Source organism: Cynocephalus volans, chromosome 7 (assembly GCF_027409185.1).
Source record: "Cynocephalus volans isolate mCynVol1 chromosome 7, mCynVol1.pri, whole genome shotgun sequence".
Lineage (NCBI taxonomy): Eukaryota > Metazoa > Chordata > Mammalia > Dermoptera > Cynocephalidae > Cynocephalus > Cynocephalus volans.
Window position 1 is genome coordinate 13,599,234 of NC_084466.1, and position 16,750 is coordinate 13,615,983.

Here is a 16,750-nt window from a genome sequence, read left to right on the forward strand (position 1 = left end):
CTACGGTGAAATGAAAAATACTAGTCAATACATTTATGGCTGGCTTGGAGGAAAAATCTGACCTCTCTGCCCAGTGTTTTTACCTATCTATATGTTGGTCTTAAAAAGTGCCTGCTCTGTCCCTTGAAGCTTGGGGCTTAAAGAATTTGTTTTAGCACAAATCTTGATCCTAAAAAGTTCTGGGAAACTCATGGAGATTGTTAGGTGTACGTCTTTCTCCACTTTAAAGCACTTCTTCTGTTCCTCTGTTTTACCGCAACTCCTAGGACAAAGAATTAAATCTGAAAAGCACTAGGCCCCCCAAAAGTACCCTCTGCAGAAGCAAAGCACAGTCTTTATATGTGTACCAGAATGAGATCCTACTAAGGGAAGTACTCAGCCCCAGGGCCAAAACCTGGGGTGGGGGGGGGGGCGGGGGGGGCACACTGCTGGCTTTCCCTCTGCTTCCTGCTATCTGTTAAGGGCTGTTTACTGCTGGAGACTTCCACGGTTCTGCATGTTCACTGATGGCATTACTGATACTCTTGCCTCTCCTCATTTCTCAAGGCCAAGGCATAAGTAAACGGAAAGATGGGGCTGAGAGACCACTGGAGTATTTAAGTCGATTACACAATTTAATAAACATTCCTGAAAATCACCCTCTGCTATAAGAAGAATGCAATAACTTCCAAAGTAATCTCCAAAATATCACAACGGGGGATGTTACACAATTCACATGCTTGCCCTACTCAATGCTACCCACTGTCCACACACTTTGAGTTCCTTTTTCCCCAATTACTTCATCCTACTAGGGCTTTCTAATTTACTGTCTTTGAAAAACTCTAAGTTGCTGGCATTTTTAGGATAGAAAATTTTATATCAGAATAATTGAAGAGGATATATTTATAGTTGAAACTATAAACCTGCAGTGGATTAAACTTGCACAATGATGTGCCTTTTCCCCCAGGGCTTCACAGTATAGGTCCAGGTGCTGGAGGGAGTGAGATGGCTAGTGGGACTAATCTAGGTGTGGGGATTTGCTGGACAGACCATGTAATAAAGTGCCATGGGAGATGGGGTTGCTTAGTGAGAAAGTAGGAAAGGTGGCTAAGCATGGAGTCTATGTCACAGGAGAGAAGGATATGAAGCCAGGAGAGGCAGATGTCAGGCTGGGGAATAACACCTGGGGTCCAGTTACAGCCATCAAAATGAATGTTCTCAGGTGGACAGAGGCCCAAGGTGAAGAGTTAAAGAAAAAAGGCAAGTACAGAGTAATATGTTAAAACATAAATAAGTAAATCTAATTTTATTTAAATAAGTTAAGTGAATGGAAAATTTCAGGAAAGATTAACAAGAAACTGAAGTGGAACTGGGGGGAAGAGAATTAATTTTCAGTTTATATTCTTCTGTACCATTTAATTTTTTATATGGTGATATGTTATTATTATAAACTACTTTAATTTTTCTAAAAGAGAAAGATCATTGTACTTTGTACAGTAGGAGAGCAGATATAAAACGATAGGGGACTGTGCAATGTGGAAGAACAGAAGACTTAAAAGACAGCAGATTTAAAAGGTAAAATAATTCTGGGAGACAATGGAGTACCTTGTGCTTCATTGTCTCCCAGACGTGAAGTATATTGTGCTTAGTTTGGTTTAACCGGTATCCTAAAAACATCGAAGATGTTCCCAATATACTTTCAATAGTCAAAACAGAAAGGTTAGCTTCCAAAAAACACAATGGCAAGAGTCCAGGCAGTGTTATATTTGCTAATAGAGAAAATATATACACACTGCCGGACAAGATGGAGAAAGAGACATGGAGCAGCTGGGACAACTTTTCATGACTGGAAGCTAGGTTCCAGATCCTTTTGTAAGGCGGGTAGGGAGTCTGAGCACTGTCCTTTAGGCCACCACTTTATCATATGTAACATTAGTTATATGAAAGTTAAGATAGACATATCATTGACATATTGTGAGAAGGAAAAGGATCCTTCTAAACTGCGATTTTAAGAATTTATTCCTGGCTGCAAAAGAGTAATATATTCCTCATTAGCTATGAGAGCTAAGTTATCTCACACTTTCCTCTTATTTAAAAATTATTTACAGCTTTTTTTTTTTTTTAACACCAAATACAAACCTTATATGGTGAAGGTTCAATTCTTTCCCCAAATAACACTTGACCAAGATTTTCAGATGGGCGTTTTCCTTCTGATGCTTGGCAAAAATCAAACCTGGGAGAAGAGTATTTAAGTTTTTAAACATAAAAGAAAACAATGAAATATAAAGTAAATATCTAGCCAATCTCGACAGCAGATTAGGCACTGTTCATTCTAGAGTTCGAGTAGATGAATAAGAAATATATTCATATTCCAAGTTCCATGTACCACACTTCCCCAAAACAAAAACAAAACACCTGAAAATCATGAGTATGCCTCAGAATACTTTGATTTCTAAATAATACTCTTTTATTAAGACATAAACTACAGGATTTTTTTAATTGGCACATTATAATTTATTTCGGTTCATTCCAATAATAAAAGTATTTACATTCTTATTCTTCAAGCAAATCTACATAACTTATCTCCTTTTGTTATAACTTTCTAATCCAAACCCGTACTTAAAAACATTTCAGGAAGATGTGTCAAGTATATCTGAAGTGCTGCCCCATCCTCATACACTGGCCAACATATCTCAATGTGAGAAGCACTACTGAACAGACCCTCTGAGATCAGTTGTGGAGAAGCCATATTCAGTCACCTGGAAGATTCTCCCTGTGGTGTAATTCCCTTGTATTATTAACCAACTTTAATAAAGTTCTGTTTAAACATTACAGCCTAATTTCAGCTTTGCCACAGAAAAGTAAAGGGTAAGTTTTGTTTTCATTCTGGAATGATACGGGGCATACCTGAGACCAGTAATACTAATGGCAAGAGATGAATGAGATTCCTAAGAGGAGGGTAAATCTCAGGTGACAAAAAATTGTAGTTGAGAAGTCCCCAAATGAAGATTCTCCACCTACTGACTATAACAGATTCACTGAGTTTTCCTAAGAATATCCACAAAGATGTAAGTAGAAATGTTTATCTAATAAAACAAAACAAACAAAAACTAGAAATAGCATTTAAGTCTCTAATAGTTATATAAATTATGGTCCATCCATTCACGAATTTTGTACTCTCATACATATTTAGGCATATGGATTCTTACAGGATAGTCTTACTTTTTTTGTATATGCTTTTCTCTACAGCAAATACATATTTTCTTTTAAAACTCTTAATAGCAGAGAAACTGGAAGCCAACTAAAATTCAGAAATATTCAAATGAATAAAGAATATTCATGCAGCATTTTTTATAATATCAAAAAGAAATAATCAAATATTGAAAAATAGGGAATTAGTGAAACAAATCATGCATGGAATCTATACAATCTCTATAATGGAATAATAAGCAGCCACTAAAAAGACTGAGGTAGCTGTGTATTGACATGGAAAGACGCCTACAATATATTCAGTGAGAAAAATAAGGTGCAAATCAAATATAATAGTTTGAGCCTATATTTGTTCAGAACAAAAATGTATAAATGAGGTTATATACATTAGAATATTCAGAGAAAAAAATGTGGAGAAGTAGAGACATCAAAGTAATTATTTCTGGGGACTGATTATGTGGGACATAAGAATTTTGTTTAAAAATGTTGGGTTTAAAGTTTTTTAAAAAATAAAATGTCTTTTTCTAGTCAGATAAAAAAGGAAATCACTAGTTTTTGTTGGTTTTTCTGTTGTACTGCAAAGCAACACAAAATGGAGATCACAATTAACGCTACCTTAGAAGTAAAGAGTATAGCTTGAAAAATGTTTTTAAACCCTGTATGTTTTTTAAATGCATATAAATCTATCCATAACTATGGATAAAATTAAGGTCTAAACAAACAAAATTTTGATGAGTTACGTAAAACTTTATAAGAAAACCAAGCTGAAAAACTTACGCTGTATATTCATAAGGAAGAACAGATTCCACTGAGTCAAGCCTGTTCACAAATAGTTCTATTTCAGCCTGAGAATGAGGAAACAGAGAATTAGAATATAAAAAACTGAAGATAAAGACTGAAATCACGCTTAGAATGGAAAAAGAATTTAACATGTTTCAAATGTGAAATTTTATAATAACCTAGTTTAAACAATTCTCTTGTAAATCCATTCATATTTTTAAACATTTTCACAGTGACCAAAAAATGCTGCTACCTTTGTTAGAAATTGTCAAATGAACTATACTAGAAATACAATCCTATGCACATGTGTACTCTCAAGCACACAGGGGATGGAAAATGACCACATGGTCTAACTTTGGAGGACTATTTGTAGTAAGAGTGACAAAGTGCACAATGAACAGATCAAGTTCAACAATGGGGGAGGGGAAGAAAAGGTGTATCAACTTCCTAGGAAATACAGGCTAATTTAAAACTACACCTTCCTACTAAAGCTTCCAAAATTTCTCCCAGGTGTAGCTGGAAGTTCTACAGGACCTGAAACTCTTACCTACCCTCTCAAAAGAAGCTCATTCCTATTCAAGACAGAATTCACTAGTTGAAGAAACTAGCAATGCATTTATACCTTGAAGTACTTTTGGTGCTAACCAAAAAGCAATTGAGTAGGAGCTATTTGCCTGGGACAAGTATTTTTACAGATAGAGTTAGACCATTATAGTTGCCTCTGCACTCTGATCATGAGGCTACCTGGAATGGTATAAAGCCATACTTGTCATTTTGATCTCTCTCTTGTTAGTGTTGTCACCAGTCCTCTATACTTGCTAACATCCCATTTTAAAAGCAAGACAAGAAGTTTGATGTACAATTAAAACAAACTAATAGTAACTGCCATGGGAAAAGCAGCAAAACACAGCAGTCAAGAGTATAGACTCTGGGGCTCAAATGCCTGGGTTCAAATCCCAGTGCTATCAGTTGTTAACTGTATGACCTTAGTCAAGTTATTTAACATGTCAGTTTCCACATAAGTCCTTCACTTTCCTTATCTGCAAAATGGGGATAACAGTATTTATCTCATAGGAATATGAGGATGAAATGAGTTAACATTTATAAAGTACGTCAAATAGTGCCTGACACATAAAGTACTATGTATTTGTTAAAATAAGACCAAATAAATTTAATGATATTCAAAACAGGGAAGGTCTAAACTATCATCCACTAAAATGCTCATCCAATATTCATGACATACGATGGAAGACATTAGCCTAACTTGTATATAGTACTAAAAGTAGTATCACATGTAACCCCTACAATTCCACTCAAAAGACATGACAACTCAAAAAACAAGACAACTCAAACAACAAAAAAAGAAATGACAACTCAATGGCAACACTGACTCCAAGACAAAAAAATTTAAATGTGTCAGCTTGCATAAAATATTCAATAGTATATCATTGGTCACGTTAGCTAAAAAAACAAAATAATTGGATATGACATTGCAGCATTACAGCATGCCTGAATAAATAACACAAATATAACTGTTGGGAGGGCAAAATTCCCAGTTGATGCCCTCCTCTGCCAAAATAATTTTCAATAATTAGAAGGAGTCAACACTGCTGTGAACATATATCAGAATTCAAACGATCTATTTAACATACTTTAATGAACACTGAAAGGTCCCTAAAAAGCTAACCCGGTTCACATCTCTAGATTTCTTTCTAAGAAGGAATGTAGCTATTATATTCTACACAAGTTTCTATATTTTGTGTTACAAAATCTGTAAAGCCACATTGTCATCACATAAACTACATTCCCCTTGCTACAATTAAGCATATTCCTCACTCTTAACCTTGCTCAGTACAAAGTGATTACAGAACTGGTTCTCTGAAGCTAGTCTGTTTTTGACACTTACTGTGTGGCAAGTTTCTTCACTTCCCTGTGTTTCCGCTTTCTCATTTGTAGAATGAAAGTAATAATAATCCCTACTTCAAGCAGTTTTTGAGAAGATTCAAGAGCAGCGCCAGGCACAAAGCACTATGTGTTTACCATTATATAGCACTGTTCATCAGAACTTTAAGCAATGGTGGAAATATTTTCCATTTGCACTGTCAAATACAGTAGCCACTAGCCACATGTGGCTGGTGGGCACTGAGAATGTGGTCAGTGTGACTGAAGAAATGAAGTTTAAATTTCATTTAATTCTAATTAAATTTAAATAGTCACAGGAGGCCCATGGCTTCTGTATTGGGTAACACAAAAATAGAAAGAACAGTATCCAGCCTAGTACCATTTATATAACATCTCTTCATAAACTTGACTTTTTTTACTCTAGTCATTACAATCTTTTCTTTTCCTGGAAAAACAACTCAATTTTATCAGTCTATCCCAGGGGTTGGCAAGTTTTTTCTGCAAAGGGCTAGAGAGTAAATGTTTTAGGTTTCACAGAATATGCAGTCTCTGCTGCTGTACTTTGAAAGCAGTCACAGACAATATGTAAATGAATGAGCATGGCGGTAGCCCAATAAAACTTTATTTATGAGCAGTAAAATTTGATTTTCACGTAATTTGCACTCATCACTTAAATACTATTCTTTTGACTTTTTTCCAACCACTTAAAAATATAAAAATAATTCTTAGCTTGAGGGCCCTACAAAAACAGGGAGCAAGATAGACTGTACTTCTACTCCATCTTTGAGCTCTGTTTTCTAGGTATTTTTCAATGTTCCTTAAATTCTAATCTCAGAGAGCCTAAAACAAGGTACAAGGTTCAAAGATCTGAGGCAAATTTTAGGACACTGTTCAAGGGTATATAAATTTAGGGTAAAAGTTTCTTCCATTTCCAACCACTGAATGAGGCAAGAACTTCTGCTTAGCTTATGATGTACTCTCTGAAGTTTCATGGTTCGTTTTTTGGTTCTAAGCTTATAAGATTGAAGGAAAACTCTATTTTTATTTTCTGCCTTCTGACTTATCTCTTTTGAGTCTTAATCTTCCAAAACTGAAAGGTCTTAATCTTTTGAATTGCCTATATCCCTGATCATGCCAGCTGCTTTTCTCAGGCCCTTGGCCTACTCGCCTATCTTTCTTAAAAGATATGTCATCGAGAATTACAGCAGAATTTAAGTTTTAGACATCAAAGTTTCATGTAAGCACAGAATAACATTATTACTTTTCGTTACCCTTTCTGTCCATAAGCATAAATTCTGCATCTCTTTCTTATGTTCTATAACTGATGGCTTAGAGCTCATCATCTCAAAAATAAGTTGTTACTCTTCAAATATACTTTCTTAATTTGTCCATGACCTAATTAATTCACTACTTTTTGCTCTCTCAGATAACTTTGAGAACTTCTGAAGATACATTCCCATTAGCTTTACAATATGTTACACAGGGAACTTAATGCTACTGGCAAATTAAAACATTTAATGTTCATTCTCTCTGCTAAATTTAAAACCTAAATCAGCACCAACCACCAGTCCTGGAAGTCTCTACTGTTACCATTCCCCATAGATTCATCCCTACCCCACTCGGCCCTTAAACTAACCTACATCACTTCCTTTAAATTCCAATTGAACTATTTTAAAAAACAATCTTGTAAAAACCTGAGAAATCAAATTCACTGGTTCCCTCTACAACTATAGCAAATCTTCAAATAACTCTAGAAGAAAGGAAACTTTTTCTTCAAGAAACCATGTCAATCTTCTGTTTATAACTTAGTACAACTTAAACCAATTATTACCACACTTACACCATTTTGGTCTATAGCCCTAAGGGAGTTTCCACACCCTTTCTTTGTCCATTTTCTTATTTGTACTTTATTAGTTATTACCCATCTTAAATGTGGCATTTTAAAACCTAATATCAAATCCCCAGTAAATTTACTTTACCTGTGAACTTTTCCTGATTTGGTGAAGCAGCTTCAAATTATCCTAATAATAAAGGTGTTAACAACACCACCTGATAGGCATACGTTTTAGCCTTGCTTTGTGATTTGTAAGGATGTCTATAATTATCAAGGGCTGTCCACAAAATTTTCCAAAATAGCAAAATCCAAAAAACAATACTCTCACAAATATTTCATCTTAAAACAAAATTAATTTTAATACACAGCACACAAATAAAGAAAATGACTTCAATTTGGAGACATCACAGCGCTGGGTTCATTTCAAATCCTAGGTATACTCCCAATAAACATGTGCTCTTGGGAAAGTAATAACTCTGAATGTGAGAAATGAATGATATAATAATAAAACAGAAAACACTGCATGCAGAAGCTGGTCCATAGCTGACATGCAATAACTACACGTTAAATGAGTAAATAAGCATAGCAGTTATTATCTATTATCTTAAAAAAACTGCATATTCCTGAATGTGAATGAAGATCTATTAGTATAAGGATAACCTTCAGAGTGTCCTCTCACTGCCCTTCCCATCGAAGCTATGAAAGTATGCTATACCAATGTTTTTAAAGGACACTAAGTAAACCTTCTGAGCTACTACATCCGTTACTCTCATCTAGGCTATTGGCCTAGGGAAGGAGAGGACGAAAATTATCAAGCACACTTCTCATAATAACTTTATGAGCTAAGGATTATTTGTCCCACTTTGAGAAGGAAACAAGTTCAAAAACTGGAATGCAGAAACAAAAACGGTGAGTAAATTCAACTGTTGTTACCATCACTTTTAATTTCTGCTGCTTTCATTTCTCCACATTTCCACACTTACTTTTATAGGAAGGTTAGTCTACCACAGATATCACTACTAAATTATGGACCTATTTCTGTTGTTCAGGGATCAAACACACCTTGGGTTCATCTTGGCTATTTTTGTAGCACTTTCATTCATTCATTCTTTTTTTTAAATTGTGAGAATCTGAAATTTTAAGAATTATTGACTCACTTAAAACATGTTAAGTAAATTAAAATTAAAAACACCTTTAACATGGACTAGAGCCATTTACAATATAACCGTAAAAATGCCACATTTGCAATTACTCTTATCAACTCTTATAGCAAGACAAGGAAATTTCCAAAGTATTATAAGAATTAGAGATCCTCCTAATGTGGCAGAGCAAATGTTAAGAATTAGATCAAAGGAAATGAGACTTCTGGAGAGTTTTGTGGTTTAATAAAGGGCTTCAAGCTCAATGTATGAAAGCATGCCACAGACATCACGATATTCATCCCCCAAACATATAAAATGCACAGATAAAACAAATACGGAAAAATGTAAAGAACTGTTGACTTTAGGTGTTCTAAGTAAGTAAAAGGTGATCATTATACCATTCTTTCAACTTTTTGAAGTTTGAAAATTGTCACAATTAAAAGATGGAAAAAGAAAGGGCTTTAAAAAAATGTATCCAGCCTTATATTCAGGAAAAAAACAAAACAAAAAAAGAGTTTTAAATTTGAGAGTACACGTTAGTCTTACTGTGAAGCAACAGAAGCCAAGTGAAAGCAATAAGAAATAAAGATAAAACAGTAAAATTTAGGAAAGATGTTCTAGAAGAAGGACCAAAAACCTCAAAAGAAGTTAATTTATTACACAGGGGGAAATAGTAGAATTTGCAATATGTGAAAACTGAAGAACATTCACAACAACAAATCTTGAAGACCTTAAGAAATTCAGCCAATATATATACTTAATGTCCACAATGTCAGGGCCGGCTCATGGCTCACTTGGGAGAGTGTGGTGCTGGTAACAACAAAGCCAAGGGTTCAGATCCCTATATATGGATGGCTGGTTAGCTTGCTTGGGAGAGCATGGTGCTGACAACACCAAGTCAAGGGTTAAGATCCCCTTACCAGTCATCTTTAAAAAAAAAAAAAAGTCCACAATGTCCTATACTAGACATTGTGGGGGATATAATAACACAAAATTAGAAACACTTACCTTCAAAGAATTTGTAATCCAGATGGAGAGACAAGGCACACACATTCAAGAAAGTAAAGGAAAAAAGCAACAATTTACATGTTCTTGGGGTAGCTATTGAATCTTTATGGGATTCTGTTTTCTTGTCATTAAAATAGCATGAGCTATAAGAGGGCAATATCTGGTTTACTTTGAGGTCATTTTCAACACTAAGCATCTTTTTTATTCTCCATCCAAAAGTTAATTAAGTTCATCTCCTTCTGGAAATTTGCCTTAAATAGAGACAGCCAATTCTAAATTATCACTGACATAACTAGAGTCATAAAGGTTACTAATTTCACATTACCACTTTCAAACTGTCCCCACCTAGGTTATTACAAACATGAAAAGTTTTGACAATAAATACTTTAAGGAAGTTACAGAATGCTAACCCACATAAAGTAAGACTGATTACAATCCCACACTAAGAAATTTTTTATGGAAATGGTTTAATTTAACTTAGAGTTCTATGGTTTCTTTTCTAAACCCTTCTCCCAAATGTACAATTTTATTTCTAGTCCTAATCTGTCCTTTCCACATCTGATCCCAGTTGTGGTCACAAGTATAGTCTATATTATTGCTTTAAGGCATATGGACCGAGCCACAGGACTGCATTTTTTCCTATTTCCCTATTCCTTTGCTTCTGCTTTTATTCTACCTTACCCAACTGCCATGACATCTGTCCCACCACACACCTAACTGGACTTTCAAAGGAGAAAGAAATCTCAGTGAAAAAATGTGACTTTGCAGAAGGATCAAAGCAGATGACCAGTTACAAAAGGGTTTGAGATACTGAGGTACAGTCATAAAAAAAGGAGAGCTGTGGCAGTTTTACCTGCTTAATACTAGAGAAATCCACACTGGAAAAATTCTGAAGGGAAGTATTAACTCAGACACAATAAAAAAATCCCAGCTGGAATGCTGGAACTCACAAATGGATATGCTCTGAATTATCTGACCAGCAATGCCCTGAAGTTGATGCCCTAGATAATCAGGGATTTCAATTGTAGACTGTATCAAAGAAAGGAATAAATGTAAAACCTGATTACTTAAACATTAATTACACAGATACAGAGTTTTTGTTGGCAACTGCATTAACTGTGGAAGTCCAGGATTATAGTGGTCAGGGTTCTCCAGAGGGAAGGCAGAGGAGGTAGAGTTGTGCTCAGAGTGGAGTGGAAGGCACAGCAGCATCCCAATGTGGTGAAGAGCCCAGGCTTTGGAGCCAGACAATCCTGCGTTTGCATCCTGGCATCACTACTTACTAGCTATGTACGCTTAAGACAGTTACTAAATCCTACTGAGCTTCCATTTCCCCATCTAAAAATCACAGGGCTTTGTTATGAAGATTAAGGTACTATATACTTGGCACACACAAAACACACAAATTGTAGTCTTTATCATTATCTTATTAGCAAAGGGGGATAAATAGGTTTGAAAGATGAGAATAAAAGGAGCAAAGAAAAAAACATTTCACAAGTCTCCTCCAAAGCCTTTCACTGATACTTGTTAATTTTAATGGCAATAGAGAATGAGCTTGTTGAGCACATGTAAACTAGCTGCAATTAACTACAAAACTTATCAAGAGACCATGGTGACAGAAAACTGCAAGGAAAAATAGGGAAGCAGGGGTTTGGGAACTGGGCTCTAAGAATGACAGAGCACAGACCAATCTCTGTAGAACTTATGTGTGTCTCTGTGTGTGCAGGATGTAAAGTGTAGAGCACAGTCTGTGATTTTGTTTCAGATGTTCAAGTGTATCAGAAGGGGCTTCCCTTTGTGAGGGGCCAAAGGCAAGAGGACACTATTTTTTATTCACATCGACCTTTCTTGCTTTCCTGATTCTCGCTCTCAGATCCACTATAATGAACAATCACATAGTTTTTGTTTTTTACAGTCACATAGTTTTAAAATCATTTTATTCAATAATTTAATATCTGAAAGGCAAACTTCAAACTCAGCTTCGGGTACTTTTTCAGGAAGGAAGAACAATTGTTAGAATGTTATGAATGAATGTTATGAATGAATCCTAGTCAAAGCGATTCTTTCCAAATCCAGATTTCAAATTTGAAACAGTAACACCCACACACTGTCTAGTTTCTAGAAGCTAAGAACCAATGCTCTTATTCTAGAAAAAACTATGAGATGTGAAACTAAATATCAATAAATAAATACTTATCACATATACAATAAGAACACATAAAAATTATATTTTTTTCTTTAAATTCTTCAAAAATCTTCAAACTGCTATGGTCAAATTAAAACACGTACAAGTATGCACACATCCATTCTGTGTCTGTTCAGAGCAGCATTCAGGACTATTTTCTTAAACTGGACTCATTCCATATTTAGAGGCAACTGCTCCCAAAATAACAGACACAATTTATAAAAAGCTTCTAAAAATAACTACCAGGAAAGAAATGTTAAAAGTATGACTCTGAGTAAGTTTCCTTTTTATTAAAAAGTTGTTAAACTAATTCATGTAAACACTCTCTTTTTTTTTTAACCACTAGGGGGTATATTTGGTCCTTTTTCTTTACAGTACCAAAGAAAATCTGAATCTTTCATCTAGGAACATGATCTATACATCAAACGGTTAAAAAGATGTGTTTGAAAGTTAATGCTACTCTGTAGTTCTTACATCTGAATTCATGTTGACAAGCCAATAATTACATTTAAGTTAAATGCAGCAAATGTGAACTGCTCACTAATCTTCAACTATTAGCCATCAGAATGCCACTCAGCAGACTAAACACTTAATCTAAGCTAAAAAGCATCCAGCAGCTAATTGAAGTAGTCAAAATTTCTACAGAGTAAATTAGAACTGCACATTTTACCCTGTAAAGATCTACTCATTTCTGATCAGGAATTTATTTTACTTGTTGCAGTCACATATTGTCCCAATTTTAGGAAAGTAAAGCAGATTCTACAGGAAAGGAATTCCATAGTTCAATCCTTTATAACTACGGTTTTAAAAACTAACAAAATAGATAAATAAAAGAAAAAATAAAAAGACATAAAAACATCAATAGTAATGAAAGTAATGCATTAAAAATATCACATAGCTGGGCTGGCCAGTTAACTTAGTTGGTGAGAGCGTGATGCTGGTAACAGCAAGGTCTAGGGTTCTACCCCTGTACCAGCCAGCTGCCAAAAAAAAAAAAAAAAAAAAGAAAAGAAAAGAAAATCACATAGCTATTAAATTGATAAATAAAATTAAAATACTGTGGAGACACAAGGAATTATTTAGCTAAGGGCAAATCAAACCTATCTTCCTGGAAAGAAAACAGGCAATATTAAATAGAATCATAAAACTGCGGCTTGCCTTTGACCCAGTAATTTTATATTTATTTATATTTTATATTTATATTTAGGAATATGAAAACAAGCCCTGCTAAATACATTCTAGCAAAGCTATTTATAATAGAGAAAAAGTGGGACCAATCTAAATGCCCTACAAGCAGGAAATGGTTAAGCAAACCATAGCTAGTACAGTAATAGGATGAAATACCATACAGTCTATAAAAAGAGATAAAAACGTCTACTATGTCAATAGTCAAATGTATGCACATTTAATGACAGTAAGTTAAAAAAAAAAAAAAAAAAAAAAAAAAAAGCCAGACAAAGTCACAGTATTTACGAAGGCTAAGATCTTAAATCAGAAGTTAGAGCAATATAAATAGAACTTTATATTCACTGGACTCCTGTTTCTCTGCCAGTAAAATAAACATAAAATAATTTTATGGAGAGAAAATTACCAAATCCTCAGGGTTCTTCTGACTGTCTCTCAAAATACATACTGAGCTAAATGCAGGACAAGGACTTTATAGTACATGTAAAGACTATATTACATAAGTTACACTTATGCTGAAAATATACAGCATTTGTTTCATCTCTACACTTATGAATACTTTATATCACAATAATAGTAAATACTGTATTTTTCCTTTAAGAAATGTAAAATACCTTTCAAGGGAAATATATAATAAGCAAATACGATTATTCCTATCTTACAGATGGAAAGAAACAGTATCAATGACTTGCCTAATTTATCCAACTGCTGATTCTCTACCCTAACAGCATCTTTTGGAAATAATTATTCCCATTTTACAACTCCCATTTCTAATTTTTAAAAGAAGTCCCTTTTGCTTTTCTTAATAATGTATACAAGACTGTCTTCCTTAACAAATATAAAATGAATGAGAATAAATTATTAATAGCCTGACTGAAGTAATAAAAAGTTAAACTGTTTACTGTTATTCATAGCACCTCCTTTGAGAGGCAAAGAGAAGAAAAGTTTATTTCAAATTCTCTACATTCGTTAGTTGAATTGTAGGAAAAAGGGGCTGAAAGTACATTCTCCTGCTCTTCCATAGACCAAGATGTGAGAGTAGCAGGCAACGAAGATAGAAATACAAACATTTCAGAAAAATTATCTGCCTTACCTGTTTTATCCTTATACCTATGAAAATTAAAAACCCGAAAGGACCCCCAAAGTTAACTGAACACTAAAACGTAGCCACTTAAAGAAGGGCTTGTTGAGAAAATAAAATCTTCTAACTTGCAGATCACCTGTAAATTTCACTCATTTTCATTTTCTGAGTCCATCTCAAATGTCACTGCCTGTATCTTTCCCTGAAGACTCCAATCCACAGATGTTTCCTCATTTGTGTTTCAGAGCACTTTGCATACACATCTTTTATAATACATCAGATTTCGATAATATGCTCATAAGCTTATGTCCCTTACTTTGAGGTTCCTAAGGGTAAGGAATATATTTTTCATCTCTGAGTTACTAAGAACACAATATATAATTGCTGTTAAAATTAGATTTAAAGATTAAATACTAGGTTTTAAAGGCTGGTTACTAAAATATTTAATGGAAAAACCACTGTGCTTGCAAGACTAGCTCTCCCAATTGGAAGCACTATATTCTTTCAGTCAGAGACCTCAAAAAGGAGCTAACACTTCTTACACTACAGATTATGAGTACTTCAGTACTGAAGTGCTAGCTGTTAACTTGAGTAAACCTTAAAAGATCCTTAGACATTTTACAGGTAAAGTACAAGTCTTTGAAAAGATGTATCCAATATCATTCAGGACAGCTGACAAACCTAAACAGAAACTGCAAAGTGCTATGAAAAATTTAATAGCTTCTCTAATGCCCTAAAATAACCTCAAAATTCACAGCTACAATAAAGCTAGCAGCAATAAAATAAACACCACCTTTAAAAAAATCGAACTTAGTAAATAAACCTATTTATAGATTGTAAAAGTTTGCTGAACGATTATTTAAATTGTTGAAATTATTAATGCTTTCAAAGAGATCCTCGTCCCCCAACGGTAAGTTTTAGCAACTTAGCAGAACCATTGTGCATGTATAAATGTCAAGTCCTTCACAGAATAACCTCTTTACTTACACCTCTTTTATTACCAATTAAACTGAAAACTTTTAGTGTAAATGTCTTAAGAGATCAAAGTTTTCCAGACTTGCCCTAGGAAAACACGAGTTTCTCCCGTCATCGCCTTTTAAGTGTTTAGAACAATCTAAGAGAAACTAAATAGTGGGATCTTACATATTTTTTGTATTTTAAAAAGACTTTTTTTTTTTTTTTTTACACGTAGAAGGCAGAAATTAGGTGTCTCAACCGTTACATCAACTCTTTCTTAATGCATTATATGCGGTTCTCGGTGCTATATTCCAAGTAAGAACCAAGTGCTAATCGTGAAGTTAGTATCAAAGTCCTAGAAAGAACAAGCTCTCATAAGCAACCGGGAGTTGCGGGAAAGTACAATCAAACAGGAAGCAGTAAAGTTAAAATCCACTGGAAGTTCTAGCTACGCTAGGAGTTGCTCACACGCAGGGACCTGGTCTCCCACCTTCTCCGCGTGCGCGACACAGGGCTGTGAGCGAACTTTCACTCGCGGAACGCTCGCAGACCTGCATACATCCAACTCCAAGGCTCCGGGACGTGAAGCCCAACTCCAAGGGCGCTCCACGCACAGTCCCCGGTCCAGGAAAACTGAAGACAGCTGCGGTGCTGTTTGGCCCGCAAGGCAGGAGGCGAGCGTGAGGCCCACCTAGTCCTCTAGAACCTGCCCCTGCAAGGGCCGTCCCACAGCTTCCGACCCAAAGCCCTGCCGATCTCAGGCGTTTCTGGGGAAACTCGACCCCACCCACTGCTACGCCCCCTTCCCCCGGCTCCGACCCGAGGACCCCTGCTACCCCGGAAAGGCGCGACTCCCCTTTCCGACAGGGCACCCGGGGGCCCGCCAGGCCTCACCCACCTTGCACTCGTCGCTCTTTTTCCCTTCGTCGCAGAAGTTAACGGGCGCCAGGCCAGGCAGGTAGAAAGCGGCTCCTCGGCGCGGGCCCGGGTCCGCCCCCAGGAAGAGCAGCGACAGCAGCAACAGCCGCGGCCACCGAGGTGGAGACGACGCCGAGAGCCTCGCGCTCATGACGGCTGTTTCGGGGAAAGGGCAGCCGAGCTTAGGGAGTGAAGAGGGAAGGAGGGACAGGGAGGCTCCGAGGCGACGACAAGGCCGCCGGAGATGAGGGAGGCCAGCCCCGCGACGGCTAGTTCCGGTTGCGCTAGGAGACACCGCGAGTTCCGCAACAGAAACCGAACCGGACCTCGACGGAGCATGCGCAGCGCCGTCTGCACATGCTCAGTGAGAGAGGCCGCAAGCGCCCGGAGGAGTTTCCGGGAGAGAGCGTGGAGGAAATCCACTTCCCGGGTTTGCAGCGAGCCGGCTGGGGAGGTTGCTGGGAAAGCTGTTCCGGCGCTGACGTAGCGATCCCCAGTTCCGATCTGGAGCTCCCGCGGGACGCTCCGCGTTGACTGCCTTGTCGTATTAATTCCCAATAAACGTCATA

The 16,750-nt window shown here is 36.4% G+C and overlaps 1 protein-coding gene across 1 annotated transcript in view; it reads right to left on the bottom strand.

Annotated features, from left to right (window-relative positions):
- Nucleotides 1-16,504, bottom strand: part of TM9SF2 (transmembrane 9 superfamily member 2) — a 56,480-nt gene extending 39,976 nt beyond the window's left edge. Inside the window, exons 1-3 of the mRNA XM_063102214.1 lie at nucleotides 16,162-16,504; nucleotides 3,967-4,034; nucleotides 2,119-2,212 (exon numbers count right to left, since the gene is read on the bottom strand). Coding sequence (XP_062958284.1) covers nucleotides 2,119-2,212; nucleotides 3,967-4,034; nucleotides 16,162-16,332 — 333 coding nt within the window. The 5' untranslated portion in view covers nucleotides 16,333-16,504. The remainder of the gene's footprint in view (nucleotides 1-2,118; nucleotides 2,213-3,966; nucleotides 4,035-16,161) is intronic.
- Between the last annotated feature and the right edge of the window lie 246 nt (nucleotides 16,505-16,750).